We start from the raw sequence: 20,957 nt of genomic DNA on the forward strand, positions 1-20,957 counted from the left end.
TGTCCCATATATGTGGCGGCGACCACAATCATCTGTAATATAGAAGGCCAATCGTCTAACTATCCTCTTGTTTTGTTCTCTTTCCCAAGATCCAAGCCTCACATCTTTGCCATTATTCACCACTTTTACCAAGTCCAAGGCGCTCTCCGTTGTCCATTCCAGCACAAACAATATGGCGGGTCAACCAGCTCAGGCCGACAGAGGTCTTCAGCAGGGTGTCCCAACCAAGCAGCACTTGGCAGAACAGCCACAAGTAGCAATGGTTGAATCAACTGGCGACGACAAGACCATGAAGAAGGACATGATGGCCACATATCGTTCGTACGAGCCGGAATTCTCGAGAGAGACGGAGAAGCGCTTGGTCAAAACCATAGACCTCCGGCTCCTGCCTCTCATTGTGACAATCTACATCTTCAACTACCTAGACCGAAACTCGATCACACAGGCGCGTCTCTACGGCTTGCAGGAGGACACTCATGTGTCGGGCGTAGTCTACAACACAGCCATCTCCATCTTCTCGGCCGGCTATATCGCTATGCAGCTCCCTTCGACGCTGCTGATGGCCAAGGTCCAACCTCATATTTTCCTGGTAAGTATTTTTCCTCCACTGGAAACGCACGAACGAGATCAAGGCTAGCGGCTGACATGGGCGCAATTCTTGCTCATTATCCACAGCCCGGCTGTATCGTTACTTGGGCTATCGTCAGCGGTCTCACAGCCACAACCACGAGCCCAGGCGGCCTGCTCGCTGTCAGGTTCGTGCTGGGTCTCGTCGAAGCTCCTTTCTTTCCCGGCGCAATCTACTACCTGAGCTGCTGGTACACTAAACGGGAGCTTGGGGTCCGCATGGCTATGCTTATCTGTGGCCTGCTCTTGTCCAACTCCTTTGCCGGGTTGATTTCTGCGGGCATCCTGTCAGGCATGTCTGGTGTTGGCCACCTGGCGGCCTGGAGGTGGCTCTTCATCCTGGAGGGCATCGTCACAGTCATAGTGGGCACAACAGCCTTCTTTGTCCTGCCTGATTATCCCAGCACGACAAGGTGGCTCAGCGAAGAGGAGAAGATCGTCGCACAATGCCGATTGGCTATCGATGCTGGCAGCGACGAGGCCTTGACAGAGGGGGACGGGGAGGTGTCTATATGGACCGGGCTGGCATGGGCGTTCCGAGACTACCGCGTCTGGCTCTTCGCCTGCCTTCAGATGTCAACCACAGCATCTATCTCATTCTCCCATTTTTTCCCAACTCTTATCCAAGGTCTCGGATTCAAGAACAACACCATAGTACTGCTACTGACCTCTCCACCTTACCTGTTCTCGTTCATGTGGGCTCTCGGTTTCGCGTGGGACGCCGACAAGAGGCAAAAGCGATCTCCTCACGCGGCCATATCGGCAGTGACAGCCATTATTGCTACTGTCATCACTATTGCTCTGCCAAGCCAGCAGTGGGCTCGCTACGCCATGACATTTTTCGTGTGCTCTGGAACCTTTGGCATCTATTCCACCACATACACCTGGCTGTCGTCAACTATAGTCAGGCCTCCGGTCAAGCGTGCCGCGGCCATAGGCATTGCCAACACTCTGGCTAATATTGCTTCCCTGTTCGCCAACTACTTTTGGCTCGATAAGTACGAACCGTACTTTAGAGAATCATGGGCATGTATTCTAGCTTTCCAGGTCTTCGGGCTTTCCTGCATATTGGTGTTGCGCTTCTTGCTGAAGAGGTCCAATTCCAAGTTCGACAAGTTGGCGGAGCAGATTGATGCACACGATGAGCATGCAATCGGGGAACTGGATGAGGTTTCACAGAGAGCAGTTCTGAATGGCTTCAGATACGTCGTCTAAGGGTAGATTTTCTTTTAAGTTAAACTTTGAACTAGACACAGATAATAACTCATATGATGTTCAAGTCGTTGCCAAACACAGTCACGAAACAGGCCCGAACCCAGCACCATTTAACATTGATTGAGGTAAATCTTTTCCGATGCCGGGGCAGAGGCTGCCATTCCATAATTCTCACACCCTCCGCCATACTCCATATTTCACAACTGCTTTGTTTCACAGATGTATCCGAGGTGCAGCAACCGCTCCTCTACAATGCCACTCTACCTTCTGTATACAGCCTTCAAGACTATCTGTGATGTACAGGGTTTTGTGCTCCGGCCCACCGAAACAACAGTTGGTCAGGTTCACGCCGTTTGTCCCACTAATGATCCGAGCCTTTGGCACGCCGCTCGGATCGACCACAAAGATCGAGCCAAGGCTAGGATGGCAGATGAACAGGTTGCCCTCTTCATCAAGAGCCAAGCCATCCGGTCCTGCCGTGCCGAATGAGTAGAAAAAGACGCCGGCCTTGGTTGTGGTGCCATCGCTGTGGAGTGGTAGGCGCCAAACCTGGTTGGCCCTGGTCATTGCCACAAAGAGGACCTTCTCATCGAGGGAGAGGACCAGACCGTTTGGCGAGACACCATTATCTACGAGCTGATCAAGCTTGCCGCTGGGGCTTAGACGGTACACCTTCCCACTCTGGTCTGTTACGCCTGTTTGACCTTGGTCGGTGAAGTAGACGTTACCCTTGGAGTCGACAATGAGGTCGTTGGGCCCTTTGAATCTCTCAAGATGTCGACGTGTCATGTACGGCTTGATCGAGCCCGTCGCGGGGTCGCAAATCATAATGCCCTGTGGTAACAGAATCAGTACCATCGACAGTATTATCACTCTCAATAGCTTTCCATTGAGCATTTATTTCATTGTTATGTTTTTTAACCGAACGTACCTGTTTATAATCTGCCACCACTAACTGGCCATCTGGAGTTGCAGCCAAGCCATTTGGCTCCCCATCCCACGTGGCGCACACTTTCACCTCTTTGTGAGCATCAATTTTGAGGATGCGGCCGTAAGGTACATCGACGACGAATAGATTCCCTGCGTTGTCCGCGATGGGGCCCTCCAGGAAGATATCCTGGAATGGTCGAGTAAAACCACCACGCCACTCGGTGTCCTGTCCAATGCACCTAATAGAGTCTGGTATTCTCACAAAGAGCTCTGCTCTGATGACTGGAGGCGGCGGAAAGAAATTCATGATGATGGATTTTTTGACTATCGATTACGTGTCTTTGACGAGAAGAGCGAGAACTTGAATGATATACCTTCACCAATTCAGCGTAATTTGATAGAAGCTTCGGTGTCAGTGTAGAAAGATACGTACTTTCCCCCATCTATCATTGCAAGTCGGACCGCCAGCTCGACAGAAGGCTCATGGTAGTAGGCTTGTTTTGTCGGTATCTATCCATTTGTCTCCGCTGAAACTCCGCGAAGCCAATTCGGACAAAGTTGACCTAGCCCAATCCCTAGTACATCGGAAACATGTCCGACCCCCGACAGCACACATGACAGCTGATCGGAGTTTGTCCGAAATTGGTTAGAGACCTCATGGACCAGGACACACAAGGGTTTGATGTCTATGCAATATTCAACGTGGAATCTGGGGATCCCCTGAGCACTGTAACGAGTGGTATTCCTTCATCCCAGCTACTGAAAGCTGGTAGTTGTTGTCATTTTCAGCAGACACAAAAAGTACACATCAAAGCCAACGATAGAATCTACCGCCTCAAAACGATCACTTCTCATGCAGGTTGAGCCTTGAATTTGAGTCCAGCCTGGCCACGATTCCAACATGGCTACAAGTTCCTTGGTCGCCTCGACCCGGGCCGCCCTCAAGGAAAGTCCGCGCGAGATATTCAATTGGTGGTTATTTTTCAACACGTGTGTCTGGAGTTTTTCGGGCGTCGCAAAAGGATTCGATGAAGGTACGTCCCGTCTCGCTGTTGAGCTCTCTGAGTAGTCTGGTCAAAGGCGTATGTGACTGGAAAAGAGGTTCTGACTAGCCAGCAGGAAATATTGCATCCGTCGTGGTCATGAAATCGTTCATGGGAAAGTTCCGACTTGACTCCCTCTCCGCTACTGAATACGCCAATACCAAAGGCTGGATCGTGTCCATTGCCACTGCCGGCGCTGTTTTTGGTTGCCTCGCCTGCAGCTGGCTCACACAGAGGCTGGGTCGAAAGTGGACAATGCAGGTCTTTACCGTCATATACATGGCTGGAATTCTCGGACAGACATTTTGCAACGGAAATCTTGGCGGCCTGTACGTTTCACGCTTGATTTCTGGGTTCGGTATTGGGGGGACAACCGTGCTTCCATCGATCTACATCTCAGAGGTAATTTCTTACCCTGCCTGTGTAACCATAGCACTACCCTGTCTGATTCTTTCGATTATTCGAAGAGGGATGCGCAGCGCTGATTAGTGTTTGTCGTCGCTGTGTAGATAGCGCCTGCCCCGATCCGCGGGCTGCTCACGTTGCAGTACGCCTGCTGCCAGCAACTCGGGGTTGTCTTCGGCTTCTTCTTCAACTATGGCATAACACGCCACCATCAAGACACTCAGCTACAGTGGCAGCTGCCAACCGGGCTGCAGCTTCTTCCAGCCGTCATGTGGGGCCTCGGAATCTGCTTCTGCCCTGAGTCACCTCGGTTTCTCTTGGCAAGTAATCAGCCGAGCGAGGCCCTGAGGGTGCTGGCCGGCCTTCGAGGGCTTCCGGAACACCACCAGTACGTCCAAGCCGAGTTCCATGGGACGGAACAGCAGCTCAACCATGAGATGGAGGCTGTGGCGGGGGCGTCTCAACTTGATCTCCTCAGTGAGACCTTCTCCAATCTTGAGAACCGTCGCCGATTTGTCCTCATGTTCATGGCTCATCTTTTTGCGCAGTGGTCTGGAGCGAATGCCATCACACAATACAGCCCCACCATCTTTGGCTACTTGGGCATCGGTGGCGAGCAGGAGACGTTCCTCGCCACCGGAATCTACGCCATCGTCAAGTTCACATCCACGCTTCTGGTCGCCGTCTTTGTCATCGACTTCATCGGGCGGCGGCGCTCGCTGATGACCGGAATTATGCTCCAAATCACCACGCTCACGTTTGTCGGAGCCTACCTGGGCGTAACCACCGGACTCAGCGCATCGGATGTTGCGAGCAGTCCGTCCGCATCGGCCGCCAGTGTCGCCTCAATAGTCGCCATATACCTGCACGCAGTTGCCTGGTCGATGGGATGGTTCTCTATCCCCTATCTGGTGTCCGCCGAGGTTTTTCCCCTGCGCATCCGCGGGCTGTGCGTCTCGCTCCTGATGGCGGCCCACTGGGCGTTCTATTTTGCATGTTCCAGGGCTATGCCGTCGCTGCTCGTTGCCACACATCGGTATGGTGCTTTCGCCTTCTTCGCTTCCATCTGTGCCACATCGCTGGCATATGTATTTGTCGCCATGCCCGAGACCTCGGGCCGCTCGCTTGAGTCTATGGACCGGCTCTTCCAAAGGCCGTGGTACACAGTCTTCAAGGTTGCATATCCGAGGCCCGAGGACCTCGCGGCTTCACAGTACTCTCGACAAGAGAATGATTCAGACGGGATCGATTGCGCTGCGGAGAAGTCGTCTCCTAAAGTCAACCATGTTGAGTCTGCACCTTGAACTTATCGCGGCTTTGCAAGTGTGACCTCTCAACAATAACGGCGTTTTGTCACAGGCGGAAAGCGACTCATGTTGTCCAGCGAAGGCGCATGTATGAATACAACTCCACCACGGCTTAGCTTGGTCTGGAACTGTCAATCGACTGAGTACAATATGATGTAGTTGCTGCAATTGAGTCTGTCAATCCCCGTGCATGATAGATCGGTGTTCAGGGTTTTGAGCAGCTTTCCTCCTAGCTGGTGCAAGAAGAAGGAAGCGTCCGCTGGTCTTAACAGATCGGTGTCTGCCTCGTCCTTTGCCGATCGAGTGCTTTTGATATCAACAAGCTGATTTGTGTAGGTATAATATCCGGCAGGTCCATCAAGAGCTGGGAAAGCGGTCAGCCAGGTTCAGGAAGGCCAAGGCTTACGAACGAAGCTAGTAACAGGCATGCTTCTCTTACCGTTTTGGTGTTCTGTGGAAAAGACTTCGTCCCTGTTGTGAGGGCAGAGAAGTCACGAAGCACCCTTCTAAAAGCCTTGACCGCCCCAAAACGAGCTTCGACCCCGGCAATTAGCGTACAGCATTTATTGACCATGTCGTTGACAAGACCGGCATGTCCGCCCCGCACACCGTCAGGCTTAGTTAGAGACTCGTAATTCTGAGCATCGGAGCCGTGTCGCTGTTCTAGATAGATGTAAAACATGCCAGAAACGAAAATATCGTAGGCGTCGACAAAAGAGCCAACAAAGTGGGTCTGGTCAGATCTATCGTACAGCGAATCGACGAATCTCTTGCATGCCATGCTAATCTCATCGCTCATCGTTTCCATGTCGAAGACGGAAGATGAATTCGCGGTGTGTCCCTCTGTCGTCAACAAGGCTGCATAGGCAATATGCGTGAGGATCCGGGCACTGTTCTGCTCTAGCCGAATCGAGCTTGGCTGTGACATGACCTTATGGTTGTCGGCCAATCTGGGTTTGAAATCTTGGTAATGTTGAAAATTGCTATAATGAAACAGAAGCGGCTGATCCGGGTTGGTACGAATATTTGAGAGCAAGCGTGCCTGGATCAGGATGTAAGCGCTAAGGGGTGAAGATCTGCCTCCGAGGTGGCGCATTGAGTGCATGTCAGGTAACTATGAAAATCTCGATCAGTGGGTTGGTTGGAAGGCTTGAGGACGGTTAGACTGGCTGCACAGCCAATCCAGCCATATCTGAGGGCACACACATACATGTACGGATATTTCGTCATCTTGAATTAGAAAGGGTCTATCCATGACCGAGCTGATGGATCTTTAGAGGGATCTATGTCAGCATGATATTACCTTCGTGATGAGTGATACGAGAAGGGGAGAAAGACGTACCTGTCCAGAATATACATGGTCCAGAACAGTCGTCTCCGAGTATCCATTTCTGCCTTTGTGTATTGCTCTGATTCACGATGCAGACCCATAAATATGCACTGCCTCATGCCCAAGCCGAGCAATTGCCAGGCGGAACCGCCATCAGAGCTCAGGGTTGCATAAATAGTTAGGAGAATAAGACACATGATGGGGACGAGGCTGTCGCCATCCTCTAACAGGGAGTAGAGTAGGCCCAAAGACGTCTTTCGCAGCTTGGTCCTGTATGATTCGAGGCGCATAGACTCTGAAGACAGTAACGTGCCAATGCAAAGAGCCATATAGGTACTAAATTTGTCGGCATCGGATGGCAAGTATGCTCTGTTGCGAGGAGGCTCGTTTTCGTCATGGACAACAAGCTGGTACTGTCCTTCGATCCGCTCGCGGTCAAAGTACGGGTAAAGAATGGCAACCTCATCAAGGAACAAGTTCATGAATTTCTCCGTAGCCTTTCGGTTCATTTGAAGATCTTCTGTGGCGCCTCCTGCCATGGTCATCAAAACGGAAAGGGATGGGTCCGGCCTGGTAGGTCGGGCAGGGTCGGCACCATCCAACGCGGTGGCGGCCTTGACAAGATTTGCCATACCTATCCTCTGCGGAATGTTTGCAAACCCGTCACCTCGAGGCTCTGCCATTGCGTCCTGCGATAGGAAGCTGATACCACTCAAAGACGCACGAACTGAAGCTTCGCCATCACAATCCGCAGTGTCAGCCTCACATGGCACGTTGGTCGTTTGGGTCGGGTGGCCTCGCAGGGTATTGTCGTCATCATCGTGTTGGGCCAGCTGTGGTGTTGCCGTTTCGGCACAATGAGAATCTAGCCGATGGCTCCCGGCGGTGGGCGTATCGTCACCACCCAGGTCCGGGGAAGGCGATGTAATCAGAGAGGAGTCGCCGTTTGTGCGAGCCCGTTTGCGAGGACGCCGAGGCTCTTGTCCTTGTTCAATGGTATTCTTCAGGGATTCTACATAGCTACAAGTAGGAGATAGGCATAGTCAGGTAATGCGTCCCAGATTTTGCTATGCTTATAATAGTTGAGACAGAATCGCGAGGGCCACTGACCTGCCCAGTGTTGCATTTGTGAGATTGCTGGTTTCATCGCCATCGGGGACGACATTGAATTTGAAGCTAATGGTGCGCTGCGTACACTCGATGCCGAGAGTAGCACAGGCAGAGCATGATGGCAGCATTCTGTCGCACTATATCTCACAAACGTCAAAGACAGATCGTCAGCCCGCCTGTATTCTCTTCGAGGTGTCGGTTGTTGCGGTGATAAGACGAGATGGACTGGGTGAAAGTCGAGCAAGCATATGTAAGACATAAAACTACAGGACTCTGACCCTCTGTTTCCGCTTCCAACATCTCTCACAGGCCTGACTTCGTGATGACCCTAATCCGCTGTCCTTTGCCGACGAGGGCTCCATGTTCGCAAGTGTTTGGACCTATTCCTGCTTTGCTCCTATTCGTAACGGAGGAGAGAGGGGAAGGACGTGGTTCGCAACGGCAATTTGGTATGGCAAAACGAGAGCCAAGATTGATAGACGGAAGACAAAGGAAAAAGACACTCAAGCCTCTGAGAACACAGATGCACAATGTCGCGGCGTGGCTCGGCTCAGTCTGCCATGGCGTTGTCGGTCGGCGTGGGCGAGGTCACGTGAAAAGCAGGACCGGACCTGGACCGGAAGACCACCGACTTTGTAGACCCACCCGCCAGAGATATCCCTGTTCATGCGGGGTAAGGGGTGTGGGGCACAATATGGGGTGCAGCGCGGGGCGGAAAGGGGGGGGGGGGTGTTTATCTAAATAATAACAACAGTCAAAGCATACCATTGAGAAGAACCTTACTTTTCCTGAAATCAGTGCTCGTACACCTCATGAGAATATCAAAGAGGTATCATCTGACCGCAGCAAAATAGTTAATTCATAATCACAGAAGGTCTTTGGACTTACTCTTTGGGTACTGAATAATTAGCGGGGAACTAATGCATCAAATCCACATTAAAACAAAGCCCCCTTCGGTCAAAGCTTAGGAGGGTCTCATTTCTCATGCAAGCCTTTCCAACTCGGTCGGCGACATGGCACTCCCACGGCTTCCTGCTTGTCAGGCATGTCACCAGCGCAAAGTCAAGGTGAATAAAATCTGCGAATCCTCTGGTTGGGCGAAAGAATGACTCTCGGGCAGACGGACAGACTTCTAACTGTGGCCCTTCTATACACAGTGTGATAGCGAAAGACCGAGTTGCCGGCCGTGTGCCAAACTTACTGTTGAATGCGTGCAAGCAGTCTCGACAATCAACACCAGCGGTAACGGTAATGCGGATGGAAGGATCACAAGACGGTGAGTCGTTCCATTTCGAGGCTGGTGGCTATCATTGTATCCACCAGTTGACCAACCTGAACACATGTATTTACTTGAGTGATTTATGTGCATGACAAGAACAAGAGAACTTTGCCTGTTGTCCTTGTGATCAAGAACAGAGGTCATGTTTCTGGCCACTATTACAGGTGACTTTTAAAATGCACTGCCACAAAGTGTTTTTACTGATTTGAATGCTTGCTGACTGTTTGATTACTTGTCAAGATACTTGCACGCTTTGGAGCAGAAGGCACGGCCGGAACCAGCCTCACGTCTCTCGTCGGGCTCTTATGATGATCCTGAGCAGCATCTTTCTCCAGATGTTGACAGCGTTACCGTACAGCCTAGCCCGGCAAACCCTAGAGCTAGGGCGATGTCCACATTTCCGAAGACGCATACAGGCTCCGTCATCGCCGATGGAGGCGGATATAGGTATGAAGATGGCTCCAACAAGTACACGGCAACGCACTCTTTGACCAGTTTACACAAACACACAGGTTCCTCAGACTTCTTTTCACCAGCGAAGCTTGGCGAGGTGAACAAGCAAGCCTCTTACACGGCCTGGCTAGCAAGCCCGGGGCCGCAGAGGCGGCAATCCCTCCCAACCAACTCCCTGCGCGTGAAGAGGCAAGGCTCATTTTTGACCTCTAGTAAGACGCAGTTCCTCTTTTATTCTCTTCGAATCAAAAGGGAAACTCCTATCGAGTTTATTGAAACAAAGTAATTCACTGACATATCATACTCTTGCCCCACTCTAGCCTCGACGGACCTCAAGTTCAAAATCCCTTCCTTCTACGTCAGGACATTGAAACTACCTTTTCCCGCGTCTTCAACCCCAACAGCTCGCCAGCTCCTCGTGATATTTTCCGTACATTCATGATTCTAGCAACAGGGAGCATTACACTGTACAGGAGTGGAAGGCATGCGCATCATTCATTCGGATACTATCGAGCCGCCATGAGGCACTTCGATACGGGCTTCATGGCCGACGGGATTCCGGCCATACAGGATCTCTTGCTAATTTGCCGCTTCGCCATCTACCACCATATAGGTCTGTACCATGAGTCGTTTTCCATCAATAGCTTGTTACTGCCTAGTGCCCTCGGCCGCTGACCTGAAGGCCATCCCTTCTCACTGCAGGAACTTCAATCTGGGACGTGATCCAGCTGTGCGTCCGTATGTGTGTTCAGCAGGGGCTTCATCGGCCACCCAGGCGACGTATTCCGTTATTGGAGGAGCAGCTGCAGCGCAGGGTTTTCTGGGAGTGCTACATGATCGACCGTTACAGCTCGTCCACGCTCGACCGCCCGTTCGCCATAACCGATCAAGACATCTCTGCCGCGATGCCTTCTCACGTAAATGACGACGACCTGGTTGCAGCCAGCGCGATCTATCCTGACCTGACTAACTTAGAGGGGCGATATACCGGGTCTTGCCCGAACGAGATGACTGTGTTTCTGGCGTGTGTCCGACTTCGTCAAATCACATCACGAATACAAAAGTTTACATCGGCCACCGCCAGGGGCAACAGCAGGCATTCCTCTGACCAGCCTCAATTCCTAGCTTCGGGCAAGGTATTTTGCGCACTTGACGAACTGCTTGTTGCGCTTGAAGAGTGGCGCAAGTCCACGCCGGTAATCACAGCTCCAAAGTGTCTCTACGAAAAGCCCGAGTACTTTGAATTCCTTCACGCGAGAGAGAAACTGCTCCTCATCCGACGGACCATGGATGTCGTCCCGAAACGCAAGGGCGTGCCACCACAAAACCTATTAGTCCTATGCCTCAAGACCGCCAGTCGAGGGGTTGAGCTGTTTTCCGGACTGTACGCGAGGAACTCCATCACCTACACTCGGAGTTATTTCTCGTTTCTCTTCACCGCTGGCCTCTCCATCATGCTCTCTATCTCAGTCTCTGAAGGATCCAATAACGACTCCATCTATACAGATTCCAGTCTGAAAGCTTTGGCTACGTGCGAAGATACACTCAGGCGGCTGGGAGACAAGCTGCCTGATGCCAAGCCTTACGTGACAGTTTTCGGAGCGCTTCATCGCAACGTCGCCAAGAAATTCAATCAAAGGAGCAGTAGCAGCCGCCGCACTGTAGTCTCCACTCCAAGCTGGCCGAATCATGGGGCCGCGGGAACGGAGCCATTCTCGGAGCAACAGCACCGTCAGCCGGAGATTTTTAATCGATCTTATTTGAGCTCTCAGACCAGATTCCGAGAGCCACCCCGGGAGACTGATGATCGAGCGTCTCTCAGCATGAACATGTTAGGGTTGAGGTCGCCCCAAAGTGGCGAGACCAACCCAGGGACCAGTGATTTACATGGTATAAGAGCCGAGCTTGACCACTCTGACATATTTCCCCTTGACGTTACATCGCCAAGTGAATATTCAACGTTTCCTTGGGTTTCATTGACAGAGGATAACACATTGTGGACTATGGAAGCTGGACTGGGCGAGTACGCGTACGGGGACGCGAGCTTTAACATGGCGTTGTTCCAATAAAACTTGAACTCATGTCTCTATAAGTATCTGGTCAACAGTTCTCTGGCTCCGAACGTATGAGCTTTTCTGGTGCATTCTGTGGGCTGGGTCTGGTCACTATGTAGTACAGTTATTTGAAAACGCCGGGCAGACTTCCTTGTCGGGAGTTAAGCCTCGAAAGATTAATCACGACTAAGGTAGACTGGGTGTGTGACTTCCTACCTTTCCTGTGTCGAAGGGAAAAATCTCATACAAGATTCCCAGCACTCCGACCCTTGCATTGGTCTAAGTCAGGACTGAGTTGAGCCGCCGCGGCATGCCGAGGTCCTCGTCGGCGCATGTCCGAAAGACACCATCGGTGCGGGGCCGATCCGATCCCCAAAGCTTGAGCATGCCTGACTGCCACCCAAGCACTGATCACATGGATAACTATTTCCATGATATGGAGAGATCGTTGATCCCAACTGTTCAGTCGCTGTTCTTCGAGCTGAGGTAATCAAGCACCTCACTGTCCCTGAGCACTAGAAGCCTTGTAGCCCACGGTACGTGATATTGAAAACGATCGTCGGCAATTAAATCCATGTACGCATACATGGGTATAAATGCTCAAAGGCAAACCATTGACGGCGCAAAAAACGCTGGTCGACTTATTCAATTGCATTTCTCATCCGACATATCATAAATACACAGACACATACACAAACGATGGGCTCAACCGGAACAAAGGGAGCACCTAGCAGCCCGACCATGTCCATATCAAACCCATTTCGCTCACGCATCCTTTCGGGCCAGATCAGCGCCGTCATGTCTGTGAAATTCATGCTCACCAACGAGATGGCCATGATGTGCAAGACAGCTGGAATCCACGGCATGTTCCTGGACATGGAGCACTCGAGCCAAGACCTACACGCGGTGGCACAGCTCGTGCTGGCGTGCAACTACGTCGGCGTCTCGCCCATAGTCCGCGTCCCCAGCAAGTCGCACTTTCATTTGAGCCGCGCACTCGATGCCGGCGCAGCAGCCGTCGTCGTACCGCACGTCGACAGCGTGGACGAGGCACGTGAACTCGTGCGTGCCGCCAAGTTTGCGCCGCTGGGCCAGCGCGGGTCGACCAACAACCAACCTTTGTTCGACTTCCGACATGTTTCTTTCACCACTCAAAATGAGACGCTGAACCGCGAGACTATGCTCATCCCCATGATCGAGACTCCGGCTGCCGTTGCTGCCGCCGCCGAGATCTTGGCTCTGGACGGCGTTGATGGACTCCTGATCGGCTCAAATGACCTTTGTACCGACCTAGGCATACCTGGCCAGTATGACAATCCACTATATCAAGATGCTGTGACGGCGGTGGTACTCGAGGCCAAGAGAGCAGGAAAGCCTATAGGCATTGGCGGTATTGGGGGCAGGAAGGATCTCTTGGAGAAGTGGTTCGCCATGGGCGCCTCGTGGTCGCTGAGTGGTGCCGACGGATCGATCATTCAGGCTGGTATGAAGAAAATTGGAGATAGCTATGCAGAAATCAACCAAAGAGTGCAGAAGCTCAACTCGGTAAATCCAGTTAGGAAATGAAATCTTGGAATGCGCAGAAGGGGGCGTCATTATTATCTTTAACCATGATTCCATTCACGGAAAGATCATGTAAATATGACTTTTGAGAAATACGAAGTAGAATAGCAAATACAGAATCGAATCCAAACTGCTGTATCAACTTCAAGTTTTGCTATGGATGGAGAAGCTCCACAAAGAAAGAAAGCCTGTCGATCGCTGTCCGATGTACTATAAAGGACACGTTCTTAAAATGCTATCCACATGATTATATTCAAAGATCAGGTAGACAGGGCAGGAGGGGGAAAGGATCTTTGGCGTAGACGCGAGAAGAAAGAGATAGTAGAGCAGCGCCAGGATGGATATCTGAGGTGACCTCACCATTAGAGGTACGTGTCGAACCACCTGACGGACTGTAAGAAAGCCGACTCCTTCGCAAACACCTCTTCCGGATTGGAAGAATTGTCCGCCTGGAGATTCAAGGTCTCGCCGCGGAGTCCAAAACCATGATTACTGTTTCCATACACCACCGACTGATAGGGAGCATCCGTGGCTCGACTGTTGTTCAGCGTGTCCACGATGTCATTCACTAAATCTCTCGGCATCCTGTTGTCGATTTCTGGTTATTCACCAAGTCAGCCGCGGCTGCAGTGCACCCTTCAGCAGTCCTGTCAAGATGGCGAGAACGCATAAACATACCTGCGAAAGCATAGGTGATCGGCCCGGACACCAACGCGATCTCGGCCAGAGTGTCAGCGACCCCAGACACGGCCTGGCTCGGCGTGACAGCAAAGGCGGCATCCGCGCGAATGGTACGGTTATCCGCCAGGAAGCGGGCCGAGTAGTATCCGCCGTAGCAATATCCGGCAATGCCGACCCGAGGAAATCCGAGTGAGTGCCGGACGTACTCAATGGCCGTCTCAACGATGGGATCGGTCACATTGGGGAGGTGGCCCTGCCACCATATCCCAACATCAAAGTCAGGATTTGCACCCAACGGGTACGGTGCTGGGTCTCCTTCGAAGGTGTCGATGGCCACGGTGAAATACCCTGCACGAGCGTAGCTATCTGCCATTCTGCACGCATCACGTTGTCAGCGTCGAGCCCAAGGGATATCAAGTCAGAGGATGATTCATGCGAGAATGGTTTTCGTAACTGGGTCTTTAACTTGCCGCAGCGCGTAGGGAATTGCGAGTCCGTAGATATCTGGGAGAAGCAAGACAGCCTTGTCGGCGCGGGTTGAGCTGTTGTCGGATGGTCTTGCAAAATACATTGACACTAGAATGAGCAGAATTAGTTGTGTTTATCCCTCCCGGATTCTCTCCTTGTTGGGTCTAACAGACCTCCGCTGACGTTTTGAAGATTGCCCTGCGGTGCTCCGTCGTTTAGAAGCCAAGCCGTGTTCAGCAACTCTGCAGCAACGTGAGAGCACCAGCTCGCAAGCGCTACATAGAAGAAAGCGGAAGCTAACATGATTGATAACGGAACAGCAGTGCACTAAGCAGTTGACGCTGTGTGAGCTTAGAGCGAGGAGACCTCAATTATGAACTCGCTGAAGTGTCATATTTGTCTGACAATTATATTCAAGTTCTCCGTGCAGTGTGCCGCGCAGTTCCTAAGACGTGCGCGTACAATGACGACGAGACGTCTCATTCAACACATTCTCTGTTACATTCTCATTTCTCGTTCAAAGTTAAAGGCATATTCATCTGCTGCCAAAAATGAAAATCGGAGTCCACGGCGAATTGCTTTCATCGGATTGCGGGGAATGCTATTAAGGTTTGTGTTGTCTATGTCAGATACAGGTGACAAAAAATGGCATACAGCTGCCAAGCAGACTGTTACATAGATGAAGTGGAGTCGCAATTGAGGTAATGGATCATTTCTGTACGCCTACAGCACTTTCAGGGTCGTATACACAACCCGGCACGCAGCTCTATCTGATTAAGGACCGCCTGCTTGAATACTTAACTCACTGGCAATATCTAAGGTTACTGTGTAGCTAGATCACACCTAAATCGGTGTGATTTGTCGAAGTTAAACACCTGGGCAGGCCAAGGCAAATTGTTTCCTAGACACCATGACATTCACGAAGAGACAAAGAGTTTGTACCTATATTCTTCAGTCCGCGTTTTCATTTCGCATTCTGATGCTCTCACTGACTCTTCCAAAACAATCACTTTCAGCTACGGTGAACGAAATTCTCGACGATACCCAGGATACTACGTGTCGTGTGGTTGATATTCAACCTCGTATCTGTGGCATCGAGTTTCGCGAGGAATTCAAGACCCTCGAGCCGCGAATCCTTCCAAGTCAGGCACTCATCAGGCAGCGCAGTGCCCAGAGAGCACAACAGCCGTGGACTATGCAGAATCAGGATATTGTCACCCTGGTCCAGGCTATCGGCGACTGGATTGAATTCCCATCTTCTTCACTGCTTATACTAGAGACAACTTGCGGCAAACAAATTGCCGCTGAGCTGGTCGGGAGCGTGCTGCAACCGATAGCCGAAGCAGTCTGCTGGAGCCTCTCAGCCGCCGCTTGCAGGGATGAGGACGTGACCGTGGCCAGCATCCTGAGCAGCCTGGCCTGGCAGCTCTACAAATTTGGACCCGTCAAGGCAGCAAGGTTTCTGGATGGCAAAATGAATAACACAAATGAGGCCCAAATGGCGGAGCTGATGCGTCTCATGCTATCGCAGTTTAGAAATCGCTACATCATCGTCGAAGCGGACGACATCGCTAAGGTCAGAAAGGATACCAGCCAGTTAGACAAGCTCAGATCCGCTCTGCAGACCCTTGCCGAACAGGTCTCAAGCGAGGACTGTAGAATCAAAATCCTCCTAGCTGGATATGGGATGTCAAAGCCTGCCAAAAGCCTGACTACACGAGCGCCCGCATGCTCCAGACGGGTCATATCACTGCGACCACCTGTTCCTATCCCTGTTTGTCGTCAGCGCCATGGCACTAAACCGTTATTTCAAAATCCGGGATGGCTTAATCTGTGTAGTAGAGCGAGGAAGCAATCTTAGAAATCTCAGAATATTCAAAACGTGGCCAAAAGATATTTTGCAATTAATATTGTCTTAAGTTTCGTCTTTAACCACATTCCTTGTCTCTCTCTAGAATTGAAAAGAGCACCTTTACAAGTAGGTGGCATAGCTGATGAGAGCCGTGCCCCCCCCCCCTCCAACATCTTCCGGATGAATGCGGCGGCATTCCTTGATTTTCAAGGGTATTTTTTTTTTTAAAAAAAAAAGTCTTTGGTGAGTCTAATTGTGTTTGACACCAGGGTTGACTGAATTGCTAGAGCCTCATATATCAGAAAGGAGTAAGTGACCCTCTGCGATCAGATCCGGGACTAGACTCCAAACAGTTCACAGTTCCGTTTTGCCTTACTCATTGCGAAAATCGTGCCCTCTTATCTTTGTGGTACGCCCTGCTGGTGCAATGTAACAACTCCCAAACTACACTTGTATGCTGTGTATAAGCCGATGCCTTGCATAGCTCATATTTCGCGGCCGGAGTTCCCCATCTCCCCTGCCCAAACATTTTTGGCCGCCCGCAAAGATAAAGTAGGCTGACGCGACCATACCACCGCGATTGTGCATGCCAAGTTTTCGCTAACCCACCCCGATAATAAATGGAACTATTTCAGTTTCCAGAGTTCGAGCTGAACATCTTGAGGCTTTTTGTGTCCCCCAAAGTCGGCCGCTCCGCGTTGTACAATGGCAAAAGGGGTCAGGTTTACCACAGCCCCATTGACGGGAAGAAGGCTGTCGTCCATGATCTACTTCACTTAGGACTAGGTCTGGGGCTGGTATTTATATAAGTATTGGTCTCCAACTCTCTATCCCACTACGGTCAGAATATCCGAACCTCCACGACATCAATCAAGTCCGTATTGCAAATACAATTGAGGCGTGTTCAGTCATCGTATAACGACATCGCTCCGCTCTTTTGAAAACCGTGCTCTTATATTGTAAATTATTATCCACCATGGCTTGGCACGACAAGTTGATCGGATTATTCGTGTTCTTCACCGTGCTCAACACGATCACTGTTGGCCTGCGCGTGCTGGTACGCACTAAGCTTACGAAAGGAGCATTTGGCTGGGATGATGTTGCCCTTGTCTTCACATACGTGAGCTCCAATACCACTTGGCCTCTATACATTTTTGACAGCTCAGAATCTTCTCCAGCAAGCTAGGCTAATCACAAGGGAGTCCTAGGTGGGAATGGTTCTTTTCGTTGGGCTGTCGTTACAATCACTACACTATGGAAAGTACGCTGCCGACGCAAAGCCGTGGCATGACGAGACGAAAGCCGATATGGTAAGTCTTACCTTGCCATGCTCCCTCTCATTTCCTTGATACTGAATATGGTCTTCAGTACTATTTTGCAATGTGTGTCGTCTGTTTCATAATATCTGGGACTGTTAAGATCAGTGTCGCCCTCGTTCTCTATCGCCTTGATAACCGTCCTTTCATGCGCTCTGCCATCATTCTCGATATTGTCACATGCAGTATTTGGACTGTTTCCACTACGCTTTTGGTTTCCCTAGCTTGTATGAAACGGAGCCCATATTACGGTATTGTTGACAAAACAACGTGTTATAACACCACCTACTCTCGAGAGTTTCTTCAGGTTATCTATGACGTCTTTCATGTCATATTACCTATCCTGATCCTATGGAACGTCCAAATCAGCAGAACTGTGAAATGTAGTGTCGTTGGTTTGTTCAGTGTTGAGCTTCTGTAAGTTGATCTGTGGTTTCTTAATATCTGCTATCTAAAACTCCTCGCCTCGGTTAGAACGTGGCGGATTCTGATAGGCTGAAATGACATAGTGCCGCCGGCGCCGCTGCAATAAAACTCAGGAACTCTGACAATGGCTTCCATTCTCACGGAAATGTCGACTACGTTGCTCGTGGGTATCAGGCCATGATATGGTCTATTGTGGAACACGGGCTGTCCACTTTCGCTAGTTCCGTGCTCGCCCTCCGCCCGCTGCTGAAAGTTATACCCAAAGGATGGGCGAGACTCTCCAGTAGCTTGTATAGCAGTGGCTCCCTTTCATGGGGACATAAAAGTTCAAGACGTACATCAAGAAAATCGAACTGGTCTGACCCAATCGAATTGAGTGAGTTGGGCAAAATCGGTATACGAAACGAGGTCTCCATTCGCAACCTAGATATGGCTGAGTGCCATCTTCAACAACCCGTATATCTTGCAAAGGCCTATACTGGTACTTCCGGCAGCTATTACCGACTGATTGATGGAGAAAGCCAAGGCAATGTGTGCTGTGGTAGTGCTTGAGGGTGTCGTCGTTCGCGGGGCAGGTCTATAGCTCCATGGCATTGTGCTTTCATAATGGTAGATTCATTTCCGGTCCTGATTAGACACTCCATTAAACTTACTGGTGAATGTGAGTGGCTTGCTGTGAGATCCCTGGATGTCATGAGTTCACGCCGATTATCTCTATTAAATCCTCTGATTGTGTATAAATAATATGACAGTGACTCGCTTTACCATCCTACTGACTCTCCTCAGACTTTCACGCGGAGCTTCATTTCATATTTGGATCGGGTCGTGTCTAGGTCGAAAATGGACGAACTCTTGAGGCTAGCCTTAATTGAGTTGCGGCCTGATCCTCCGGTCCCGTGAGCTTCGAAGAAGGGACTGCGCTTCATCTCAACTGCCGCCGTCTTTCAGGTCTCACGTATGAGCCGTATTTAAATGCAGTTCATTACCTGGCGTAGTAATTCCATTGTTTGTAAAGTCATCGTGATTCACACCGATCAACCGCACTCAAAATCAAATGGGATTCCTATTCAGATTCGCCGTCCATGAAGACTTCAGAAGGCTAAATGTGGATCCAAGCAACTTTGGACAGGCAAAAGGGAATCTCACCAATGTCGGTTTGGCTATCATGCGCATTTAGAATGTATTTAGATGGATAAAAGCCGTGGTGCGCCAATCCTCGAGTGTCAGCCCGGGTGAGGACGTGCATGATTATCGCCGTGGGAAAAACGAGAACATGAGAGAGACCTCAATATTAAGCATCGTTGTGCAAAGGCAACTAGACTAATGTCCTTACTCGCGATTTTACTTCTCCATGAAGGCTGTCTTTTTCGCCCTGGACCAGAAACTTCATGGCCCCTTTCAAATACATTGAAACTTAAGCCACCGAAAGGCATGATGACAAGGTGCATTATCAAAACAACCCAGATTTTATTACAAGACCCTTAAAGCGGTGCGCCAAAGTATTCAAGCTCGACTTGCTTAGTGTTGACCTGTACATCGATCCTGACTTAGTGATCTTGGTTGAGATTGAACGATGTCTCAGCCAACTCACAAACGTGGTATTTCCCCGATACCTGTTGATATCAGCTTCGCCCATGAGCTGCATCTCCGTCGTCAACTCAGTTCGAAGAATGTTGATCATCTTCGCCACTCCGGATTGGCCGTAGATATTAGCGAACATGGCCGGTCTGCCTAGACCCACTGCACGTGCACCAAGCGCTAGCAATGCCAAAACGTGTGAAGCGCGTCGGACACCACCGTCAGCGTAGATCTCAAGTTGACTAAAGACTTCCGGGTAATTCTTGTGGACATCGAGGAGAATTTCAACGGCCGTGGGTGCGAGATCAACAACTCGGCCGCCATGGTTGGAGATGTACACGGCCTTGAAGCCGAGCTCTGCGCATAGTTTCACGTCATGTGCTGTCTTGATACCTTTTGGCACGATTGGTAGAGTTGTCATCTCCTGAAGTTGCTGTAGAGAGGCAATCGTAAATGTTGCTGAGTGGCCAGTATCGCCCCCGACCGAGAAACGCATTTGGCGGTCGCGGACACCATTAACCCCCGTATTATCAACTGTGAGGAAGATAGCCTTGAAACTCGCAGCTTTGATCTGATCTAGCTCGGACTGCAGCCTGTCTTTATCCGACCAAACGTATTCCTGGTGGAACATGACTTGGCCAAGAGCGGCGGCGGCGCCGATGGTCTGGATTGACTGGGTACTGGAAATAGAGGGTACGTAGAGAATGCCAGCAGCAGCGGCAGCTTTGACAAGGTTGGTTTCGGCACCAGAACTTGATCGACCCGCTTGCGCGACGGGTGCAATGAAGAAGGGCATGGAGAAGTTGTAGCCAAGTATGGTAGTCCTATAAAGGAGAAGTCAGAACCTGGCTTCATTAGACTAGGAATCAAAGTCTCCACATACCTTAAGTTCACGTTCGAAACATTTGTGAAGCTGAACCCGTTAAGCCGCAATTTCGACCACCCTAGCATGTTGGCTTGATAAGCTGAAGGGCTGTTAGTGATTGGTGTCAAGCTCTACTATCTTTGCTTGTTCGTCATACTAATCTCATCTAGAGCAGCCGCCCGATAGTAGGCGTAATCAGAAGGAGCGAGTGTATTTTTGGCAGCGATTTGCATATCGTTGATATCAACCAAGCTCGCAATCGGAGGAGCCTCGCCCGTCGTCCATGATGAAGTATCAAGTCCAGTATCTGGCAGCCCTTCCATATCAATGGTAACGGCACGGGCACTGAATCCCAACCCCAAGGCGAGGAGGACAAACGAAGGGTGCATTATGAACATTGAATATATGATCAGGTAACTGCAAACAAAAGATAAAGAATGAGGGGGTGGAGGGAG

The 20,957-nt window shown here is 50.6% G+C and overlaps 9 protein-coding genes across 9 annotated transcripts; 5 read left to right on the top strand and 4 right to left on the bottom strand.

The window, feature by feature from the left end:
• Positions 1-172: 172 nt before the first annotated feature.
• On the top strand, positions 173-1,842 carry J7T55_009675 (allantoate permease; the record flags this gene model as incomplete). Its single annotated transcript, XM_053135923.1, has 2 exons — positions 173-589; positions 676-1,842. The coding sequence occupies 2 exons, from the start codon at positions 173-175 to the stop codon at positions 1,840-1,842; spliced, it is 1,584 nt and encodes a 527-aa protein (XP_052986435.1).
• A 213-nt stretch (positions 1,843-2,055) lies between these two features.
• On the bottom strand, positions 2,056-3,079 carry J7T55_009676 (gluconolactonase; the record flags this gene model as incomplete). The annotated part of the gene is made up of 2 exons (XM_053135924.1): positions 2,056-2,676; positions 2,774-3,079. The coding sequence occupies 2 exons, from the start codon at positions 3,077-3,079 to the stop codon at positions 2,056-2,058; spliced, it is 927 nt and encodes a 308-aa protein (XP_052986436.1).
• Positions 3,080-3,673: 594 nt separating this feature from the next.
• Positions 3,674-5,524, top strand: J7T55_009677 (general substrate transporter; the record flags this gene model as incomplete). Its single annotated transcript, XM_053135925.1, has 3 exons — positions 3,674-3,806; positions 3,892-4,217; positions 4,325-5,524. The coding sequence occupies 3 exons, from the start codon at positions 3,674-3,676 to the stop codon at positions 5,522-5,524; spliced, it is 1,659 nt and encodes a 552-aa protein (XP_052986437.1).
• A 134-nt stretch (positions 5,525-5,658) lies between these two features.
• J7T55_009678 (Protein STB5) lies at positions 5,659-8,329 on the bottom strand (the record flags this gene model as incomplete). The annotated part of the gene is made up of 6 exons (XM_053135926.1): positions 5,659-5,891; positions 6,086-6,477; positions 6,870-7,877; positions 7,968-8,044; positions 8,116-8,192; positions 8,275-8,329. 6 exons carry the CDS (start codon positions 8,327-8,329, stop codon positions 5,659-5,661), a joined length of 1,842 nt encoding a protein of 613 aa, XP_052986438.1.
• Positions 8,330-8,497: 168 nt separating this feature from the next.
• On the top strand, positions 8,498-11,768 carry J7T55_009679 (uncharacterized protein; the record flags this gene model as incomplete). Its single annotated transcript, XM_053135927.1, has 7 exons — positions 8,498-8,554; positions 8,607-8,640; positions 9,189-9,243; positions 9,487-9,693; positions 9,759-9,911; positions 10,020-10,312; positions 10,402-11,768. The coding sequence occupies 7 exons, from the start codon at positions 8,498-8,500 to the stop codon at positions 11,766-11,768; spliced, it is 2,166 nt and encodes a 721-aa protein (XP_052986439.1).
• A 684-nt stretch (positions 11,769-12,452) lies between these two features.
• Positions 12,453-13,319, top strand: J7T55_009680 (4-hydroxy-2-oxovalerate aldolase; the record flags this gene model as incomplete). The annotated part of the gene is made up of 1 exon (XM_053135928.1): positions 12,453-13,319. One exon carries the CDS (start codon positions 12,453-12,455, stop codon positions 13,317-13,319), a length of 867 nt encoding a protein of 288 aa, XP_052986440.1.
• A 359-nt stretch (positions 13,320-13,678) lies between these two features.
• Positions 13,679-14,370, bottom strand: J7T55_009681 (uncharacterized protein; the record flags this gene model as incomplete). The annotated part of the gene is made up of 2 exons (XM_053135929.1): positions 13,679-13,914; positions 13,995-14,370. 2 exons carry the CDS (start codon positions 14,368-14,370, stop codon positions 13,679-13,681), a joined length of 612 nt encoding a protein of 203 aa, XP_052986441.1.
• Positions 14,371-15,444: 1,074 nt separating this feature from the next.
• J7T55_009682 (uncharacterized protein) lies at positions 15,445-18,421 on the top strand (the record flags this gene model as incomplete). The annotated part of the gene is made up of 7 exons (XM_053135931.1): positions 15,445-16,239; positions 16,605-16,625; positions 17,312-17,437; positions 17,526-17,627; positions 17,686-18,050; positions 18,143-18,311; positions 18,386-18,421. The coding sequence occupies 7 exons, from the start codon at positions 15,445-15,447 to the stop codon at positions 18,419-18,421; spliced, it is 1,614 nt and encodes a 537-aa protein (XP_052986442.1).
• A 1,119-nt stretch (positions 18,422-19,540) lies between these two features.
• On the bottom strand, positions 19,541-20,891 carry J7T55_009683 (uncharacterized protein; the record flags this gene model as incomplete). The annotated part of the gene is made up of 4 exons (XM_053135932.1): positions 19,541-19,588; positions 19,651-20,461; positions 20,521-20,602; positions 20,660-20,891. 4 exons carry the CDS (start codon positions 20,889-20,891, stop codon positions 19,541-19,543), a joined length of 1,173 nt encoding a protein of 390 aa, XP_052986443.1.
• Positions 20,892-20,957: the final 66 nt, after the last annotated feature.

The sequence above is a fragment of the Diaporthe amygdali genome, assembly GCF_026229845.1.
Source record: "Diaporthe amygdali strain CAA958 chromosome Unknown NODE_61_length_182076_cov_64_703273, whole genome shotgun sequence".
Taxonomy (NCBI): Eukaryota; Fungi; Ascomycota; class Sordariomycetes; order Diaporthales; family Diaporthaceae; genus Diaporthe; species Diaporthe amygdali.